This window comes from Myxocyprinus asiaticus, chromosome 13 (assembly GCF_019703515.2).
Source record: "Myxocyprinus asiaticus isolate MX2 ecotype Aquarium Trade chromosome 13, UBuf_Myxa_2, whole genome shotgun sequence".
Taxonomy (NCBI): Eukaryota; Metazoa; Chordata; class Actinopteri; order Cypriniformes; family Catostomidae; genus Myxocyprinus; species Myxocyprinus asiaticus.
In genome coordinates, this window is record NC_059356.1 from 49,574,510 (window position 1) to 49,596,653 (window position 22,144).

Below are 22,144 nucleotides of genomic sequence, written 5' to 3' on the forward strand. Positions count from 1 at the left end.
ATAGAAGAGCACTGAAAAATTATCTAGCAGGGCAAGAAAGAATGGATATGAACCGCTAAACTACTGTATAATAAAATATAGAGATAAGTGATCAGATGAGGTGTCACTGTCAAAAATCATTGTGACACATTAACACTGGCACAAGTGATAAACACTGATGGTTCAGCATCACACAACAGATATGTTCAATAATAAGATATATTACAAATTATCTCCAAAACAGCTCCACGTGAGGCAGGCATATAGCTCTGTGTTTTATTTAGGTGGAATAATGCAAAACATAAATTAGTCATCATTTGCATTTAAAAAGTCTCAACCGTTATTGCAGTATAAACTCGTGAGATATGCTGTGGATGAATGCATATAACTCTTAAAATGTGTTTGTCACAGAGTGCTGTAATGAGAGCAAGCTTGTCTTTGTTTAATAATGTAGTTCAATTACATAACAAAATAAATAATAAAAAAATTATGGTAATAGCAATGATTAGTAGTTAAATACTAAGAGTTAAATGATTAATTCAATGTAAAAAAATAAAAAAAAAAAAAAAAAAAGCTCTTTACACCAATTCCTTCACATATGTAAATTTGACATCTTGCGTAATAAATGACATCATTATGTGATTTAGTTACTTTTAGCGACTTTTCAGCGAGCCTTTGGTGAATTCCCATGAGAAATAGTTGGCAACACTGCGGTAGCTGGCCGCTTTCTCGAGAAGGGTCTGGCTGCAGAAAGTCGTGGTTTCAGGGGTGGCCATCGTCATATTAGTTACAATCAACAAGAACTCCATTGCGCCACGTAAACTACACACACATATTTTTATTTACTTAAACCTACGCAAAAATTTTGTTACCCAAAAACTTTTTAGAACTGTTTTACCTCACCTCATGGAGAAATGCTTCCCAAAGGTGAACTGGCTATTTTATAATATTAACAAAATATACATATATATATATATATATATATATATATATATATATATATATATATATATATATATATATATATATATATATATATATAAAGGAAATGTTGATAAGAACAAAACAAAAGGCACAACAAGCAAGCAACAACAAAACAAGCAATATTTTGCTACTCTGCTAACATTTGTTAAACAAACTTGAAGATCATGTAATGTAGGAACTTTTGACTCATTTATCGATATTATTTAATAAAAGTGAATGTTTATCACTTATTTTGTATATCTTCCTGGGTGCCGACATGTTTGTGTGACGTCACGCACCAGCATCTCGGAGAAGTCGGAGTTGAACGTTTCCGCACAAGTTTCCCAGTTGGAATTTCGATTTCAGGTGGTGTTCCATTGCACTTTTCCTACTTGGAAGTTGGAAAATCTGACTTTTTGAATGGAACGCAGCATTATATAACGCCTTTAAGTCATATGATTTGAGGTCTGGTTCATGCTAAAGTTTATGTCCCTGTATGTCATGTGTAAATTTTCATGACATCGTTCTGAACCCAATATATTTTTGATTCATGTAAATCTGAGTAAACGGATATTTACCAGCAATCTAGTCCTGTGTTTTTTTTTTCAGAGTTCACTGCTGGTAGCGCTTTAATGTTATAATGTATATAATAAATATATTCTAGTGTGATTTTCATATTTATAAAAGTTATTATCATAATAATGAGAGGTAAATTTGTATTACCACAGATAATCGCTGCTCCTCTCAGTTTCTGAATTTGCGCGCGCAAAGTTTCTGTCAGTTAATTAATTTTTTCGCGATTTAAAAAAGTAGCTTGCGCTCTAGATCACGTGACAGGCATTCAGAAAATGAATTTTTCTTTTACAGAAAAACTAAATAAATACATAAAATAAAACAATTTACAGCTTTTCCTGTTTAAGGATTCGAACCGTTTTTCATATCCACAAATACATGTATCACAATTAATTAAAAACAATTGTGATTACACTGTGATCGTGGGAAAATACTGTAAAACAAAAGAACATGTAAAACATAAAAAACATTCTCAATATTATATATTTTAATTTTCATTCGTGTCACACTGTTTTTGACTGATAAAAATTAATTATACTAAGCATCCAGAGTCCTGTTAATATTATTTGAATATTTGTGCAGGGCGCTAACGTCACGGCCGTGATTTGCATATGCATGAGGCAGAGGGAGGGGGCGTGGTTAGTGCAGGTCTGACCTGTTTGTTTCTACAAGTGCGACACAAACTTTGGTGCCTTCAGCTGAGATCACGCGTTCTTGTCTGAGTTCATTCAGTCACTGTTTTTAAATATGTCTAATCTTAGTGATCTTGCACTGAATGACCTTCAACACGCTTTCAAAACTTTTCTGGAAAATCCCATGTTTTCCAACTATGACAACGGTGAGAAATTGCTTCTTACTTTCATTTTCTAATACTTTGCTCAATGCATAACGTAATCTATGTAATTAATACTTTTCTTTATGTTGTTGTTAATATGGTATAATGTATTATGTTTATGCATTATAGCTTACACGACTGTAGTGTGTATGTCATGCATGCAGAAGTGCAAAGAAGTTACTTTTTAAGTACTTTAACAGTTTAATCAATTAATTTTACAGCTTGAGGTGATGTGATCAGATTTCTTGATGGGCAGTTAGAAGGTTTAGATGATGCTTTTGATTTATACTGGTACATTTAAAGATCCCAGCAGGTAAATGATAGTGATGGTGATGCAATAAAGCAGGAATAAACAGGTTTTGAAGGAGGAAGGGATTGAATAGCACCATGGGACTAGTTGCATCCTTCTCAAGTGGCCTTTATCATTCCCTCCAAACAAAGAAAGAAGTAATTGTTTATGCATGTGTAATATGAATTCACTTTTAATGCTAACTTTATCTGCATTGTTCCTTTTGGCTCAGCTGGTTCCATCTTGAGGGCCTGATCTGTGTCCATCATTTGAGGTGATAACTGTATTTGTGTCTTTATTAGGACAGTTATAACACCTGCTCATTGACACATCAAGTGAAAGGTACTCATTACAATTTGACCAGAGATGTGGCTTAAAGAGGTGCAAGTCTGTTAATTATATTGCATTGAGTGTGTTAATTAAAAATATTAAAACTAGATTATTTTGAGCTCCGGTGTAAATTAAACCCTGGTTTCCCATTTCTCAACTGTTTCTCGGTCATGTATAAGGAACCAAATAAGTGTTTTTCCTCTAACATGGTAAATGTTTGCAATATTTTTTGGAATGCATATTTAAAGGGGTAGTTCACCCAAAAATGGAAATTCTCCAATCATTTACTCACCCTCATGCCATCCCAGATGTGTTTGACTGACTTTCTTCTGTAGAACACAAATTAAGATTTTTAGAAGAATATTTCAGCTCTGTTGGTCCTTACAATGCAAGTGAATGGTGACCAGAACTTTTATGCTGATTTATGTGCTTTTTGGAGCTTCAAAGTAATCCATACGACTCCAGCGGTTTAATCCATGTCTTCAGAAGCGATATGATAGGTGTTGGTGAGAAACAGATCAATATTTAAGTCCTTTTTTGCTATAAATCCTCCTACCTGCTCAGACAATCTCCACTTTAACTTTCACTTTTTACATTCTTCTTCTTCTGTTTTTGTTGATTTACATTCTTCATTCATATCGCCCCCTACTGGACAGGGAGAAGAATCTTTAGCAACAAAAAAAAAGGACTTAAAATTGATCTGTTTCTCATCCACACCTATCATATCACTTCTGAAGACATGGAATAAACTACTGGAGTCGTATGGATTACTTTGAAGCTCCAAAAAGCACATAAGTCAGCATAAAAGTTCTGGTCACCATTCACTTGCATTGTATGGACCTACAGAGCTGAGATATTCTTCTAAAAATCTACATTTGTATTCTGCAAAATAAAGAAAGTCAAACACATCTGGGATGACATGAGGGTGAGTAAATGATGAGAGAATTTTCATTTTTGGCTGAACTATCCCTTTAAGGGGCCAAATTGAATATGGAAAGCCTCTGCATTTGGCACATGACCTCTAGATATCTCACAAACTCAATGCACATTTATCACATGCATGCCACTGATCGGAGGAAACTTGATCCCGGGTTGGTTAGCTACATATGAGCTATCTGAATCAAAGACATTTGGATGTTGGCATTTTATTTTAATCTCTGAAACTGCAGTAATTGATCAGAATGATGAATGTCTCTGCATAATGTTTGATTAATCCTGTATGAATGTGTTTGCATGAGTGTTCGGTGTAAAAGCTTATTCTGTTCTCTGAAGCTCAGTGTTGTTCATCAGCAGGAATGTCACTAAGAACACCGTGTTCCCATCTAGTCCACTGAAGCCACACTGCACGTGCATGTTTGTGTGTGCTTCAAATAGATGCATGCTTTAGCATTCTTTGCACTGCACATTTTTCAGTTATGCTATTTAATACCATATAGTGTCAATTTGACTTGTGTTCATAGATGTGTGTAACTGTAGTGCATGCACAGTGGTAGGACATGTTTTTTGACGTGTTTGGCTGATGCCGAGATCTAAAGTGCAGCGAGCCCCTTGGTAGCATGTTTTACTTTAAAGTACTGTACCTTGGAGTATAATGTTAATATCATGGTATTTGAATATAGTACGCACTTAGTACCATATATATATAAAGTACCATTATATTACCATGGTACCACCAGAATACCATAGAAATATTTTAGTATCCATGACTGTAGCAACCAAGATTAATTTTGTGGTTACCCTTGTTTTACTGCAAATAGCATGGTTAAACTATGTATACTGTAGTAAAACCAGGTATGCACTATGTACATTGTAAGAGAGACTTGTGTCCTACTTATCCTACTGCACCATTAATAGTTCATGAGTGTAACAGCATGTCGTTCCTACAGTGTTTTTCCACTCTGTCTTTGTTATATGAAGCATCTGGTGTATGAGGAACAGCTCCAGCATGAAAAGCGGCTTTAAACACACCTTTGAACTCGTGATAAATGCATGCCCTGCATATCAGACGCGCGCTCCCAAGTAGGAACACTCTGCACGTGCCGTGGCTCCGCCCTCCCAGCGCGCGTGCCCGCAGCATGTCAAAACACGAGCTCACCCGCAAGGGTGGAAAAACACTACAAGATGAGAACGTAAACACACTCGTTATCATTGATAAAGATGTTTTGACGTATTGAGACGTTCATTGGAAAAGGGTTAAACGGTTACAAATCATTTTGAACAGTTTGGTGAATTAGATGCATTGTCTGATGTATTTATAGTCTGTAAAATCACATGTTGATGAGGTTGTTTCCTGTGTTGAGGGTCATTAAAAGGACATTCTTCGCTTGTTTTGGAACAAAGAGACTCGTTCTGCTCATTGTTTTAGCGCAGTATAAATAGGATTAACAGTTGACCAATCAGCGAGCGAGAATCTGCTCCGGGCTCTTTAAGGACTGTTTAATATTCATGTTCCGTTGGTGAGAGAGCCAATCAGCGCTCTGGAGGCGTGTTACTCATGAATGTGTGATTACTGAGCACAGTACTGGAGTGAAGCGCTTCGGTGTTGTTTTGGCTGTAAAGAAAAAGCCTGTTTTGTCGTGTACATTTTAATATATATTCGCCAGGTAATATCGTACTAATCATGCCCGGACAGGATTCGATTACTGTGGCGATCGGTCCGCAGAAATCATCTGGTTTTGTCTTAAAGAAGATCATGAATATTCCGCCTCCAAACATACTGGAGGGTCAAGACGACGGTAAGATGCATTTAACCTGCTGTTGTGCATATCAACCCATAATAAAACACGGGAAATATAATTAAAGCGTTAAATGTGTTTAAAAGCACATGCTTCTCTCTCTCTCTCTCTCTCTCTCTCTCTCTCTCTCTCTCTCTCTCTCTCTCTCTCTCTCTCTCTCGTGTGTGTGTGTGTTGTGTGTGAGTCTGTGTTGTGTGAGAGTGTAAGTTTGTGTGTGTGAGCGACAAGTGTGAGTGTGTGTTGTGAGTGTGTGTGAGTCTGTGTGTGTGTTGTGTGAGAGAGAGTGTAAGTTTGTGTGTGTGTGAGTGTGTGTGTTGTGTGAGAGAGTGTAAGTTTGTGTGAGAGTGTGTTGTGTGTGTTGTGTTGTGTTGTGTGAGAGCGTGTTGTGTGTGTGTTGTGTTGTGTGAGAGCGTGTTGTGTGAGAGTGTAAGTTTGTGTGTTGTGTTGTGTGAGAGTGTAAGTGTGTGTGAGTGACAAGTGTGTGTGTGAGCGTGTGTTGTGTGAGAGAGAGTGTAAGTTTGTGTGAGAGTGTGTTGTGTTGTGTGAGAGTGTAAGTTTGTGTGTGTGTTGTGTTGTGTTGTGTGAGAGTGTAAGTGTGTGTGTGTGTGTGTCATCCATCTTCCACCGAAAATGGAGAGTTCAGAAAATGCTGTCAGTAACCGCGCACTTCGAAAACAACAGCGTTAGGAAACTAAAAATGCCGTTTTCAAACGAAAATGGATTAGTGTGGATGTGTGCGTTCAACCGAAGTATACTTTGGCTTTTAACGATTACAGTTCATCTACAAACAACTGACAAACTTTTCACAAACTGACTCGAAACAAATACAAGATTATTTTATTGTTGGTAATATATCTTAATATTTTTTAATTCATGAGGGCCTGAGTAGCTCAGCGAGTACTGACGCTGACTATCACCCCTGGAGTCACGAGTTCGAATCCAGGGTGTGCTGAGTGACTCCAGCCAGGTCTCCTAAGCAACCAAATTGGCCCGGTTGCTAGGGAGGGTAGAGTCACATGGGGTAACCCCCTCGTGGTCGTGATTAGTAGTTCTCGCTCTCAATGGGGCGTGTGGTAAGTTGTGCGTGGATCGCGGAGAGTAGCATGAGCCTCCACATGCTGTGAGTCTCCGCGGTGTCATGCACAACGAGTCACGTGATAAGATGCGCGGATTGACGGTCTCAGAAGCGGAGGCAACTGAGATTCGTCCTCCGCCACCCGGATTGAGGTGAGTAACAGCGCCACCACGAGGACCTAGTAAGTAGTGGAAATTGGGCATTACAAATTGGGAGAAAAGGGAATAAAAATAACTAAATAAAATGTTTTTTAATTCATGCACCATTTATGACAACAAAACTTCAGAACTTAATGCTCATGTAGTTAAAGATGTTCATATCATGAACAACTAGTCAGAAATTACACTGAATTAAAACTCACGAGATGTAAGAGGTTCTAGTATTTTTCTAGGTCTCTTCAATGCAAAGTGTGTATAATAAAATGCAATCAACCATATAATTGTGTATAGACTTTTAAAAAGCGAGGAGAAAACGCTTCCCATATCTTTTGTTTTTGACGGGCTGTCAACAAAGGCTGTGCGTCCAATCAAACACTACTCTAATTAATCTGTCACTTGGTAGAAGTTACCATAATAGACTTCAGTATGTCAACAAGGACAGGTTATGTGACATGAACTCGTGCTTAAAATAAATCCAGGTTTACAGGTAAATCACACTTCTGCTGCTGTTTGCAGTAATAAAAAAAAAAATGGCAGTTTTCAATTCAACTTTGCATATTGGTGGGAACATGCAGTTGATGGTAATACTAATACATTTACGTGTTTAATTGACATTTTTGTTACTTTTACATGATAAGTAATGTTGGTATTGTGTTGGGTCACCACCTGATGTCCAAAGTAAAATTGGGTTCCTGAAGCAAAACCAGTTCACAGCGCAAGATGTTCTTTTGGTGCTTGACTAAATTATAGTTCGTCTCTCTCTCTCTCTAAAACAGATATTGAGAAGGAGAAGCAGAGTGTGGGCAGTGATGGGGCGTCAGGTGGGGGTGGCAGTGATGGTTCGGGGGGCGTTACGGCCTCGCTCACCCCCACCATCTGGGACAAGACCATCCCGTACGACGGCGAGACCTTCCACCTGGAGTACATGGACCTGGATGAGTTCCTGCTGGAGAACGGCATTCCCGTGACGCTGGAGGAGGAGTTGAGTAAAGGTCTGGAGATGGAGCGGCGCGGTGGCGAGACAGATGGGTCCTCCACAACCTCAGAGGAGCTGGCGGCCGTCCCAGAGATGCTTGAGGAGACACAGAATGAGCAGGAAGAGGAGGATACTCTCACTGATGCAGCAGAACTGGAGTTGACGACGAGTGAGTACAAACACGCACACCTGCTAGTGGTAATTGTGAAGTGGTCGTTGATAACTATTACAAAGTGGAATTTCATGTTGTTTCACTGAGCATTGCTGTTATTCCTGACAGAAATACTCTTGTGTTCACCTTTCAGAATCCAAAGCTGACGCAGGTCGCGTGACGCCCACCCCGATCGACCCGGAAGAGATCGAGGTGAACATGGCGTTCCAGCCCGACCCCACAGACCTGGTTCTGTCCAGCGTTCCCGGAGGAGAACTCTTCAACCCACGAAAGCATCGCTTCTCAGAAGACGAGCTGAAACCACAGCCCATGATCAAAAAAGCCAGGAAAGTGTTTGTTTCTGAGGATGCAAAGGTGAGAGATTACCTCCCAAACTTCTCATTCAAAATGAGGGATGAACTTTCTGAAAATGGTTTTGGAGAAAACTGTAACTCTCCACTTTTCCTCTGGTTCTAGGAGTATTTTACTGTGCATTTCCTCTAGGGATTTAAAAAAAAAACTCTTCAATTTCAGTCTTCAATGAAGAGATAAAGAAGCCAACCAACTCTGAGATGAATCACAACTTTACAAACTTTGATTTAAAACAAATAAATATTTGAAAAATGCAAGAGTACAAGACTGTGATTGCAAGATTGCAAATTATGTAACTTAATCAGTCTGCGGTTTTCTCTTTTTTTAATACATTTTCTTATCAAAAACCAGTGGCTTTCATAGTCGAACATTACAACATCCAATAATAAATAACCTATTAGATTGGTAGTTAGCTGTATGCTAACTAATGTTAGCTAGCCGATGACGACTTCTCTGATTGGGGGATCTCGCGTCAGGATTGTAGTTAGTTTATTACTTAAAAAATCTGTTTCACTTTGAAGATTTTAAATGCCGTTTTATACCATTTATTTTTAACTTCCTGAACTGTACTATTTTTCTGTTTAGTGAATAATATAAAGCTTCCTTTCGTAAAACCATAAAATTATTATTTTATTTATTTCATATGTTTTCTCGTAGGATGACAAGTATTGGTCACGGAGGAAGAAGAACAACGTGGCGGCGAAACGTTCACGCGACGCTCGCCGTCTGAAGGAGAATCAGATCGCCGTGCGCACCTCATTCCTGGAGCGAGAAAACGCGGCAATGCGGCAGGAAGTGGCTGAGCTGCGGAAAGACTGCGGCCGCTGCAAGAAGATCATGTCCCTGTACGAGGCCAAATACGGAGTGCTGTAAGGGACAAAATTCATCAAGACACCGCAAACTCCACTGAAAAATTCACACCGTTTCCGCAGCTGGGGATTATGGGTAATTCGGGTGCATTTGGTGGGTGGATGAGTGGACACTAGAGCACATGTTTAATTCAGTAATGTTTTCAAGAGTGTTATGTTCAGTGGAAATCGGGAAGTAAAAGAGGTTTTAATAGACGCAAGGTCTCTTCTGTAGTGAAAGTGCCGTTGAGAAAAAAATCCACCCTGAAAAAAATAAAATAAATACTGCGTAATTTAACCTCACAAAGCATGAGCTTTACCCATCATACCTCATTCCACTCCTCCCCACGACCCCAATGTGGTTGCCAGACAGACCTTCACCTCGACTAGCGATGAAAGTGGCGAGTTTAGAGCTTTAATCAGTGTGAAAGGGATGATGGCGCCCTCTGTGGCGGAACGGAGGAATTGCATATAGCGATAACCAAGAGTTAAGAGTTGGAGGTCGTTTTTTTTGGTCATGTTATCTTACCCTCCAGTTTCCTCCCCTTGTTTGCACTTGACACATGTCTGTGTTTGTGTACAAACATGTACAAGAGGTTTTTCACACGCATGACCCACTATAGGAAGTAATTGTTTTGTCTCTTTTCTATAAAAACGAGTGCTAGGAAGCTTTCAGAGTGCAAGCGATGACGTCAGTAGGGTCTTTGTGGTTGATAACAGAGGCGTTGTCTCTCCACCCAGATGAGTCCTTTGTTTTCAGGACTGTAAATATACGCTTGTTTCTCTCCACTGCACATTTTTAAGGTGTCGTTGTTCTTCCAGAATGATATTATGTACAAGTGTGATATTTCTATTGTGCAGATTTTGAGTCTACCTTATAGTGACTGTATAACTTCTACCGAGTGCTTCTACTCTTGATGGTGACAAGCAAATGTTATTCAGACAATAACGAAATATTTCTTAGTTTTAACAGGAACGTTTGTGCAGGGATTTTAACTGTGAGTTGACTAATCAGCTAGATTGTTTGTTTTTTAGTTTCAGGGTTTAATCCAAGGCAATAATACGCAATTCATCTTTACCTCAGATTAGATGTTTCTGCCAAGTGTTGTAATTTAATTCTTGTGTTTTTATTCTTCATGAGCAGTGCTCTTCTATGGGGCGCTGTAGAATCTGGCAGCTCAGCTCTGTTGTGTGCATGATAAACGTGCGATTAATGGGTCTCATTTGCAAAATGGCGTTGTTTAAATTGTTTGTAAAACCACTTTCATGTCAATTTGTGCAACATCTTTTGTAAATTGTTACCTTCTGTGGAAATAGTTTTTAAAACCATTCTTGCATAAATTTTCGCATTGCATAAATTTTACGTTTAATTTGTCAAATTCTGTGTAAACTGTTTGCAGAATAATTATTGCGCAAATTGACACATTACTTAAAAATGTGAGTGTCAAATTCTGTGTAAACCGTTTGCAGAATAATTATTGCGCAAATTGACACATTACTTAAAAACTTAAATTGTCAAATTCTGTGTAAATCGTAGAATCAAGCAGCTCAGCTCTGTTGTGCATGATAAATGTGCGATTAATGGGTCTCATTTACAAAACAGCAAAGAAAGAATTTATGTGTTGCGCAAATTGTCGCATTGCATAAAATTTTACATTCTGTTTAAATTGTTTGTAAAACTATGTTCGTCAATTTGTACATTGTCATCTTCTGTGGAAATAGTTTTTAAAACCATTCTTGCATAAATCTTCCATTTAAATTGCCATATTCTGTGTAAACCGTTCGCAGAATAATTATTGCGCAAATTGACGCATTACTTAAAAACATGTCAAATTCTGTGTAAATCATTTGCAGAATAATTATTGTGCAAATTGACACATTACTTAAAAATGTAAGTGTCAAATTCTGTGTAAACCGTTCGCAGAATAATTATTGCGCAAATTGACACATTATTTAAAAACGTAAGTAAATTTTCAAATTCTGTGTAAACCGTTCGCAGAATAATTATTGTGCAAATTGACACATTACTTAAAAACGTAAGTAAATTGTGAAATTCTGTGTAAACCGTTCGCAGAATAATTATTGCACAAATTGATGCATTACTTAAAAACGTAAGTAAATTGTGAAATTCTGTGTAAACCGTTCGCAGAATAATTAGTGCGCAAATTGACACATTATTTAAAAACGTAAGTAAATTTTCAAATTCTGTGTAAACCATTTGCAGAATAATTATTGTGCAAATTGACACATTACTTATAAACGTAAGTAAATTGTGAAATTCTGTGTAAACCGTTCGCAGAATAATTAGTGCGCAAATTGACACATTACTTAAAAATGTAAGTGTCAAATTCTGTGTAAACCGTTCGCAGAATAATTATTGCGCAAATTGACACATTACTTAAAAATGTAAGTGTCAAATTCTGTGTAAACCGTTCGCAGAATAATTAGTGCGCAAATTGACACATTATTTAAAAACGTAAGTAAATTTTCAAATTCTGTGTAAACCATTTGCAGAATAATTATTGTGCAAATTGACACATTAAAAACGTAAGTAAATTGTGAAATTCTGTGTAAACCGTTCGCAGAATAATTATTGTGCAAATTGACACATTACTTAAAAATGTAAGTGTCAAATTCTGTGTAAACCGTTCGCAGAATAATTATTGCGCAAATTGACACATTATTTAAAAACGTAAGTAAATTGTGAAATTCTGTGTAAACCGTTCGCAGAATAATTAGTGCGCAAATTGACACATTACTTAAAAATGTAAGTGTCAAATTCTGTGTAAACCGTTCGCAGAATAATTATTGCGCAAATTGACACATTATTTAAAAACGTAAGTAAATTGTGAAATTCTGTGTAAACCGTTCGCAGAATAATTATTGTGCAAATTGACACATTACTTAAAAACGTAAGTAAATTGTGAAATTCTGTGTAAACCGTTCGCAGAATAATTATTGCGCAAATTGACACATCACTTAAAAACGTGTCAAATTCTGTGTAAACCGTTTGCAGAATAATTATTGCGCAAATTGACGCATTATTTAAAAACGTAAGTAAATTTTCAAATTCTGTGTAAATCATTCACCAAATTCTTACATAAATTGATGCATTGCGTTAAAACTTACATTGTCCCATTCTGTGTAAATCATTTGTAAAACAAAAGCGAAGATTGGTTTACGAACGATTTACGAACGTGTTTTATGAATGAGGCCCAATGTGTGAGATGGCACAAAAACATGGGAATTGTTTATTATAATTTTTTTTTTACATTTCTTGATAAAGAATCTGTATATGGTTCATCAGAACCACAAGCGTTGTTCTTCGCTGGTATTCCAGACAACATGAAAGGGACGTAAGTGTTTAGGGATTATATTTTGAAATGGAGGAAAAGCCATAGTAGGCTTCCCGTTTTTAAGCGATGGATTAAAGCTGTCACGGTTGGTTTTTAACGTGCATAAAATTCACATCACAAAGTGTACTTACATTTTAATTTTTCTGCTAAAAACGAACAAAACAGAATTTTAGGCAAAATAATGTATGTAATTCGTTCAAAGGATTGTGTTTTTGTGAACCGGTTCAAAAACGCACATTTACAGGCAAAAAAAGATTGTTTATCGACTGAGTGGTGCGTGGATGCTGATGTCATAGCGACTGTGCAGTGGGCGTGTCCTTCCCTTCCACACCTAGGTAAAAACGCAGTGACTGTTGCATTCTTTAATGTTTGTTTTTGTTGTTTCTTTTTCACTTTACATGTTTAAATTAATGTATTCTACAAGCCAAACACATCTAGAACTTTCTACTGTCAATCAGCATCACTGTGTTCAGAATTTACAAGAACGAAACTTTGCTGGGTTTGTTTGTATTTTTTTGTTTTTTTTTGTTTGTTATTTTACGGCCAGTTTTTTTGTGACATAAAGTTAATGCGAGTTCTTAGTCTTACTCTGTTTTTTAGTTGTGACGTTGTACAAATAATTGGCCTTTTACATTTAGTTTAAGCTTTAAATCTGTACGTCAACTCCAGAAGTTGAATTCTGTGTAGCAGTTGGACTCAGTTATGCCCATATGGAAATCTGATATATGGACGGTGCATGTAAAATGCATATGTGGATGTACAAAATGACCGGAGTTTAATATATCAATCTATATCCCCATATATAAATGTAGCCATATATTAAATTCCAATATTTGTTTGTCTTAAAAATGGCCATTGTGTAATGTTTTGTAATATGTTGCATAAATAAGATACAAATACATAACATTTAATCACTCATATCATATACTGTACATCCATGTATGTATTTCGCATGTATTGCCTGCCATATATCAGATGTATGAGTGTTAACAAAACCATGTAACTTTTCATTATATATATATATATATATATATTAGTACATTTTTTAAAAAAGGACTATATTTCTTTTTTAAAGAGTGATGTGTTGTTTTTTATAATAAAAAAAAAGACACTTGTTTTCTCTTCCCATCTGATATGGGTCTCGTGTAATGCAGTATGTCATAACTGTATCATGCAAATTAATAAAGATATAAATGAATTGACCTTGTTGAGGTCGTGATGGATCTGCTCTGTGATTGGCTCTTGCTGGTGACATCATGCGAAGACATCTGCAGTACTGACAGCTAGGACTGCACACACGTGAGTGTGTTTTCACACACAGACTGGTTTCCCGTCTATAGACATACACAGTGTCTTCAATGCAATCTCTTCAGTTACACGCATTTATCATCTTGATGTGGTGTGTGTGTGTGTGTGAGTGAGTGTGTGAGTGTGTCTGTGTGTGTGAGGTGAGTGAGTGAGTCTGTCTGTGTGTGTGTGTGTGTGTGTGTGTGTGTGTGTGTGTGTGTAAATGAGTGTGTCTGTGTGTGTGGGTCTGAGAGTGAGTGTTAGTGTGTGTGTGTGTGTGTGTGAGGTGAGTGTGTGTGTGTGTGTGTGTGTGTGGGTCTGAGAGTGAGTGTTAGTGTGTGTGTGTGTGTGTGAGGTGAGTGTGTGTGTGTGTGTGTGTGTGTGTGGGTCTGAGAGTGAATGTTAGTGTGTGTGTATGCTCAGGTTTGGGAGGGTTACTTTAGAAATGTATTCCACTACAGATTACAGAATACATGCTGTAAAATGTCATTTGTAACGTATTCAGTTAGATTACATTACTGACCGTGAGTAATCTAAATACTTTGGATTACTTCTTCAGCACTGGTAGATTTTTTCACTTGTTTTGACTATAAAAACTCTGCCAGTACAGTAAGACAAAATACAGGTTAAAAATACATTCTCTGAAAAACCCAAATATCTTATGCAGTGTTGTTTCTAAAACAAGATAAATCAAACTGATCTTGTTTTAAGGATTTTTTGATATTTTTACAGGAAAACAATACAAAAATTATTATCAAGAATTTTGCCCTAATATCAAAGGTCTTACTAGAAAAAAAGAAATTATGATGCAACGTGAATTTTCTTGATAAAAAATATGATTGTGCCTGATAACATGTGCATGTAAAATGGCTAGAAATAGCATTTTATCTTAGCGTAAAGCTGACAATTTACACAAGGTTTATTTCTATTTCTTCTGCTCCAAACTTACTTCAAACTTACTTCTCTGTCTGCTCGTATGAATGTAACACATCATAAGAAAGTGTTTCACCGCTGTTCAAATGCACTTTGGATCACATCATTTATATGTATAAATGTTTTCCATCTGAAAGGACTAAATATTAAATGAAACAAATGACAATAAAATGCAACGTAATCTCTTCAGTAATCTAAATACTTTTTGAATGTAACTGTATTCTAATTACCAATGATTTAAATTATAACTGTAGTGGAATACAGTTACTAATATTTTGTATTTTAAATATGTAATCCCGTTACATGTGTTACGTTACTCCCCAAACCTGTATGTGCGTGTGTCTGTGTGTGTGTGTGTGTGTGTGTGTGTTTGTCTGTGTGTGTGTGTGTGTGTGTGTGTTTGTCTGTGTGTGTGTGTGTTTGCATCAGGTTCATTATGATTCTCTGTGTGTCTGTGTGTGTGTGTGTGTGTGTGTTTGCATCAGGTTCATTATGATTCTCTGTGTGTGTGTGTGTGTGTGTGTGTGTGTGTGTGTGTGTGTGTGTCTGTGTTTGTCTGTGTGTGTGTGTGTTTGCATCAGGTTCATTATGATTCTCTGTGTGTGTGTGTGTGTGTGTGTGTGTGTCTGTGTGTGTGTGTGTGTGTGTTTGTCTGTGTGTGTGTTTGTGTGTGTGTTTGTCTGTTTGCATCAGGTTCATTATGATTCTCTGTGTCTGTGTGTGTCTGTGTGTGTGTGTGTGTGTGTGTGTGTGTTTGTCTGTGTGTGTCTGTGTGTGTGTTTGTCTGTGTGTGTGTGTGTTTGCATCAGGTTCATTATGATTCTCTGTGTGTGTGTGTGTCTGTGTGTGTGTTTGTCTGTGTGTGTGTTTGTGTGTGTGTTTGTGTTTGTCTGTGTGTGTGTGTGTTTGCATCAGGTTCATTATGATTCTCTGTGTGTCTGTGTGTGTGTGTGTGTGTGTGTGTTTGCATCAGGTTCATTATGATTCTCTGTGTGTGTGTGTGTTTGTGTGTGCGTGTGTCTGTGCATGTGTCTGTGTTTGTCTGTGTGTGTTTGCATCAGGTTCATTATGATTCTCTGTGTGTGTGTGTGTGTGTCTGTGTGTGTGTGTTTGCATCAGGTTCATTATGATTCTCTGTGTGTCTGTGTGTGTGTGTGTGTGTGTCTGTGTCTGTGTTTGTCTGTGTGTGTGTTTGCATCAGGTTCATTATGATTCTGTGTGTGTGTGTGTGTGTGTGTGTCTGTGTGTGTTTGCATCAGGTTAATTATGATTCTCTGTGTGTTTGTCTGTGTGTGTGTGTGTTTGTTTGTTTGTGTGTTTGTCTGTGTGTGTGTGTGTGTGTGTGTGTTTGCATCAGGTTCATTATGATTCTCAGCGTGTGTGTTTGTTTGTCTGTGTGTTTGTCTGTGTGTTTGTCTGTGTGTATGTGTTTGTGTTTGCATCAGGTTCATTATGATTCTCAGTGTGTGTGTGTGTGTGTGTGTTTGTTTGTTTGTCTGTGTGTGTGTGTGTTTGCATCAGGTTCATTATGATTCTCAGCGTGTGTGTGTTTGTTTGTCTGTGTGTTTGTCTGTGTGTATGTGTGTGTGTTTGCATCAGGTTCATTATGATTCTCTGTGTGTTTGTCTGTGTGTGTGTGTATATGTGTGTGTATATGTGTGTGTTTGCATCAGGTTCATTATGATTCTCTGTGTGTCTGTGTGTGTGTTTGTGTGTGTGTGTGTGTGTGTGAGTGATTGCATAACAAACAGCAGAACCCTCAAGAGTGTTGTTACATAACATCTGCTTCAAAGAGAGAGATCTGAGAGTGTTTGAAGAGAAACAATACAACAAAGAGACATCCAGAAGAAATGTTTAAAATTGTAACATTTCAATCTGAATAGACCCTACTGAAGTCTTAATACTCATTCTTATTGTGTGTGATTCATCAGTACAATCTTGCAGTAGTTAAAGCAGTAAGCTAATGCTGGTTAACATTCATATTTACCAGTAACTAAATATTAAGTAACTGTGTGGAGATGCTCTGGAGGGTGAAGATGACCTTCAGCGGAGGATGTTCTGGAAATTGCAGTAATTTTAATGTATATTAAAACATCATGACCACTGATCACATTTTCCCCAGTCTGAATATAAAAATATAACAATGACACATTGATGTTTATACATCATGTTTGTCTGCCTTATTTCCTTCCTGCTTTTAAGTAATATAAGATTAATGTATTTTTTACAGTAATGAGAATTGTGGGAATGTGCTTCATTTTCATGAAAATACACAATGCAGTCCTACAAATGTTTCATTTATTAATTGTTTTACGTTCGTTTGACAAAAAAAGATGTTAAAGGAATATTCCGGGTTCAATAAAAGTTCAGTCAGCACTTACAATGGAAGTCAATGGGGTCAGGGGTGTAGAGTCCAGCGGGGATGGGGGAAGGTAACCTCCCCCAATAATCAAAACAAGTAAGTACAACCCCCCAGTATTTACACCACGATTAATGGAAACAAGTAAATGCTTCACGCTTCATATTTGAATGTTAAAATACTCACATTTTCAAAAGTAGCCACAAGAAATAAACAACATGCATGATAACATTTAATGTGATAAAATCGTTGAAGTATACTGCGTGCAGTCGAACGCTAACCTGTCAAAGATATTCTTTACATGTCTTTATATTCCTTCAGACGTGAGTTATGCAGATGCATGTATCTCCTGATGTCCTCACACATGTGCTCTTGACGTGCATATCTACTGGTGTTGTTTTTACCTTCATCTCCTGTTATGTACCGGCGATTACGTCTTCAAGCGTTTCTTCATGATGCAACGGCTCAGATGTGAGTCGTGCCACTTTGTGGATCCACTAATTTATGCAATGTGAATTCTGCGCATTCAGATGCGCGGTTTGAAAAATCGGGCAAATGTCTGGCCCCATTGACTTCCATTGTGAGTGCATCACTGGAACGCAGATATTTGCTTTTTTTAAGAAATACATTTTTATGGTTATGAATATTATGGCACAAATGCTGTCGATTGAGCTGAACTTGTATTAAACCCAGAATATTCCTTTAAGCAGAATGTTAGCCTCAGTCTCTGTTTCATACAATGAAAGTGAATGGTGACTAAAGCTATCCCTATGCTGTGCCGGTTTGGAACAACATGAGGGTGAGTAAGTGATGCCAGAATTTCGATGTTTGGGTGAACTTTACTAAAAGATTACTAGATTCCCCACCGAAACTTCACATTATGACTTTCTTAAGAAACGATGAGAGGAAAATAAATAGCTTTAGTTATTTATAACATGTTTAGATTAATCAGATTTGGCTCAAATTACGTAATCCGTGTCAAAATAGTGCAAATGTGGTCATGTGAATGAATACTACACATTTACTTAAAGGAATATTCCGGGTTTAATACAAGTTCAGCTCAATCAGCAGCATTTATGGCATAATGTTGATTACCACAAAAATTAATTTCGACTCATCCCTCATTTTAATTGTTTCTTTTTCTTTTTTTTTTTCTTCAATTTGGAATGCCCAATTCCCAATGCGCTCTAGGTCCTCATGGTGGCGTAGTGACTCGCCTCAATCCGGGTGGCGGAAGACGAATCTCAGTTGCCTCCGCGTCTGAGACCATCAATCCGCATCTTATCGCGTGGCTTGTTGAGCGCGTTACCATGGAGACATAGGAAGTGTGGAGGCTTCACGCCATCCACCGCGGCAACCACGCACAACTCACCACGTGCCCCACCGAGAGCAAACCACATTATAGCGACCACGAGGAGGTTACCCCATGCGACTCTACCCTCCCTAGCAACCAGGCCAATTTGGTTGCTTAGGAGACCTGGCTGGAGTCACTCAGCATGCCCTGGATTCGAACTCATGACTCCAGGGGTGATAATCAGCGTCTTTACTCGCTGAACCACCCGAGCCCCATCTCTCCTTTTCTTTTTTTAAAAAAAGAAGCAAAAATCTGGGTTACAATGAGGCACTTACAATGGAAGTCAATGGCGCCACATTTTGAGGGTTTAAAGGCAGAAATGTGAAGCTCATAATTTTATAAAAGCACTTACATGAATTCTTATGTTAAAACTCGTGAATTATTTGAGCTGACAAGTTGTTTAATTTGTCGTTTTAGCAGGATTAAAGGGTTTACGGCGTTGTGTTGTCATGGCAACGAAGATGCAAAATTGGCTGCAATTTACACAGATGTGGTTAGTAAGTGATTTTATCACATTAAAATCATGTTAACACACATATTGTTTATGTCTTGTGTCTATACTTTTAAAACAGTGAGTATTTTAATGTTTACAGATTGACCCCATTGACTTCCATTGTAAGTGTGTGACTGGAACACAGATTTGTGCTTTTTTTAAGAAAAGAAGGAACGAGTCTGAAATAAATGTCATGAATGCTGCCATTGAGCTCAACTTGAGCTGTGGGTTGTGGGTTAGACAGCAGAAGACACGCCCCCTTAGCAGGAGTCTGTTCAGTGTTTCACCTGCAGCTGGTGTGTGATACTGCGTAAGAGCAACACTAAAGTAACCATAGTAACGACACGTGTCTCGAGAGTTTGCCACGTTGAAATGCTTTAATTTGGAGCTCAAGTGTGTCAAAACAAAACCATGACCTGCTGAGAGAAGACAGTGTAGCGTATCATTTATCAGACCCCCTATTGAAACAATACTGTATTATTTCAGATGATCCAGTAGGATCTTATTTGATTCTTAAGAATGTAATCGGACATGTTGTAATTCTCTTATCACAGCCGTGTACCAGTTTTGCTACAGAACAGTAAAACAAAATGACAGAGGCAGCCAAAGAGACTTTGTCTCTTGACATTTCACAAAGAAATGTTCTTAACAGCGATTATAATAGTCCTATATTAGGAACAATAGCCACTTTTTCACCATCGGGCCGAGTGGTTCTCGTTTCAGAACTGTCCCATACCAATCCAGACTCATTGGCATGGTTGCAGTTTCTTTGTCTATTGTCGTGCCGCACAATCCAGGATTAAAATGGATTGACTGGACACATCACTAAAGCCGTTCCACCAACACAGTTCTCTGTTAACTAACCGTGCAGAAACATCCGGGCCAGGATTAGTACCGTACTCAAGTGATAATGCTACTGCTAATGATCATTCAAATTAAATCACTTAAAACTGTAGTCTTTCTTTAAAATTAACTGGAAAAACAAGATGAATTATAATGAGTGATTTCTTTTATCGGTTTTATTCTGGTAAAGTGAAACCTGCTTAAGGGCCCAATGGCGTACACATGCTCCTGGTTGGGGAACGTTGATCTTAAAGATCTAGTTTTGTATTATATTCAAATCTTTTAAATCCTACACGAAAGCCCCCAAATTATGGATTATTAGAGTTGATTCCAAATAGTGTGAGAAAGTTTCCGGATGGAATCTTACAATCGTTTTTGTTTATTTCTTTAAAACAAATAAATTGCCGAACATTTTTGTGAGTTGTGTGTTTAAGGGTTACTAGTATTTTGTAAATGTACGATTATCCTACACTGGCTGGATTATCATCCTTTTCTGCGGAGCGACGACTACGCTAGAACCTGCAGAAATTCCAGAGTTTGTTTTGGGTTTACACTGAAAAGATTTTGGGGGGTGTTAATTACTATTCCTACACATTGGTTAAAATATACCGGGTGACGGAGGATGAATCTCAGTTGCCTCCGCGTCTGAGACAGTCAATCCGCGCATCTTATCACGTGGCTTGTTGAGCGCGTTACCATGGAGACATAGCGCATGTGGAGGCTTCGCGCTATTCTCCACGGCATCCGGGCTCAACTCACCACGCACCCCACAGAGAGCGAGAACCACATTATAATGACCACGAGGAGGTTACCCCATGTGACTCTACCCTCCCTAGCAACCGGGCCAATTTGGTTGCTTAGGAGACCTGGCTGGAGTCACTCAGCACGCCCTGGATTCAAACTCGCGACTCCAGGGGTGGTAGTCAGCGTCAATACTCGCTGAGCTACCCAGACCCCCGTCCTCTAATCATTTAATTAAAACTACCACATACAAAAGCACATGCATGATCGATGAGAGACGCGGCCAGTGATGGAAATAACAGACATCCAGCAGGATAGACAGAAAACTGTCATTTGGACAGAATTTAAGGTAAGACTTTATTTTCTTTGTGTTTTTAATATTATACTTGGCAAATTGAAAGGAAATGAAGTGGCAAGACTTTACAAATTCATCCAGCCGCCAGCTCAGGAACTTTACAAAAGGGCTGAACAAAATCGGTTAAGATAATGTGATAACATTACATTTGTCGTTTGGTAATTAAACATGACCAAACTTTACATTATCGTGCGGTGCACATAGTGCATTTCTGTTTTGATACTGAAGACATGACTATTTTAATGCATGTTTATCGTGTTTTTCTCATGCATCCTACTCATGTTGGTCCTGCATCTCACTGAGGCTCAGTTATGGGTTTCATATCAACAATGAAGGAATCGTTGTTCTGCCACTGTTGGACTGGGATACAAGGATGGACTACTAGCCATCGGGTAATTCGGGATTAAACAATGCAGTGCATCTGCAGCGTGAGAGCAGAACGCGACAACCAATGGTCTCTCACCCGAGCTGCGTAGCGCTGACGCCCTGATGTACAGCTGTAAACGAGTTGCGCGGCCCATTCGAATTCAACACTGAATTAGCTCTTATACACCCATGTGATGTGGAAATCTTTCGACTTTTCTTTTGCTATCATTGTGAGGACAATGAAGTTCTGACTAAATACAGCAACAATGATTGTGCATTTAATATATAGGACCTTTTTTAAAAGAACTGGGTGCCAGATCATTGATTCAAAGATGATTATCTGTGAAAGATTTGTTTAGTCAAGCCATTTGTACACCTGTTGGTCAATAAATGTTAAAAATTACTTTTGTGGTTCTTGTGAGTACCATAATTGAAATAGCTTGTGTAGTCTAAAAAGCAATAATTATAAATGGAGAAATTAAATTCAGGTTATTTTTACCCAATATTTAAAAGTAAAATTTGCCTATTTTGCAAAAGGTAAAATGCACAAACTATCCAAGTTATATTAGGTAGACTGTACCGGATATCCTTAACCTATATATTGCATGGTAAACTTTAGAAAACATACTCAGTGGATGCAAATTGCTGCCTCATTTGTTTGAGTGTAAAATCTATAGGTGTGGAGTGCTGAGAGTTTTGTACACACTTTGTACTCCGTTTCTCAAGCTCATCAACAATACATACATTCTCCAATGACATGAAAAACATCAGAC

The 22,144-nt window shown here is 37.9% G+C and overlaps 1 protein-coding gene across 3 annotated transcripts; it reads left to right on the plus strand.

Annotated features, from left to right (window-relative positions):
• Window positions 1-2,175: 2,175 nt before the first annotated feature.
• On the plus strand, window positions 2,176-13,842 carry tefb (TEF transcription factor, PAR bZIP family member b). 3 transcript variants are annotated; one of them, XM_051713508.1, is made up of 5 exons: window positions 2,207-2,353; window positions 2,942-2,981; window positions 7,714-8,082; window positions 8,219-8,439; window positions 9,094-13,842. In XM_051713508.1, exons 1-5 carry the CDS (start codon window positions 2,291-2,293, stop codon window positions 9,307-9,309), a joined length of 909 nt encoding a protein of 302 aa, XP_051569468.1. In that variant the 5' UTR covers window positions 2,207-2,290; the 3' UTR covers window positions 9,310-13,842. The 3 variants fall into 3 exon arrangements, with proteins under 3 accessions (XP_051569469.1, XP_051569468.1, XP_051569467.1); XM_051713509.1 differs by lacking the exon at window positions 2,942-2,981 and having other exon boundaries at window positions 2,176-2,353; XM_051713507.1 differs by lacking the exons at window positions 2,207-2,353; window positions 2,942-2,981 and adding an exon at window positions 4,627-5,704.
• The last annotated feature ends 8,302 nt before the right edge of the window (window positions 13,843-22,144 follow it).

What these genes read in the sequence shown, in the direction of transcription:
- tefb (XM_051713507.1), top strand. Translation starts at nt 5,590, where the DNA reads ATGCCCGGACAGGATTCGATTACTGTGGCGATCGGTCCGCAGAAATCA. An exon ending in AGAACTGGAGTTGACGACGA is followed by an intron (nt 8,083 to 8,218) that starts GTGAGTACAAAC and finishes TTCACCTTTCAG; the next exon opens with AATCCAAAGCTGACGCAGGT. An exon ending in TTGTTTCTGAGGATGCAAAG is followed by an intron (nt 8,440 to 9,093) that starts GTGAGAGATTAC and finishes GTTTTCTCGTAG; the next exon opens with GATGACAAGTATTGGTCACG.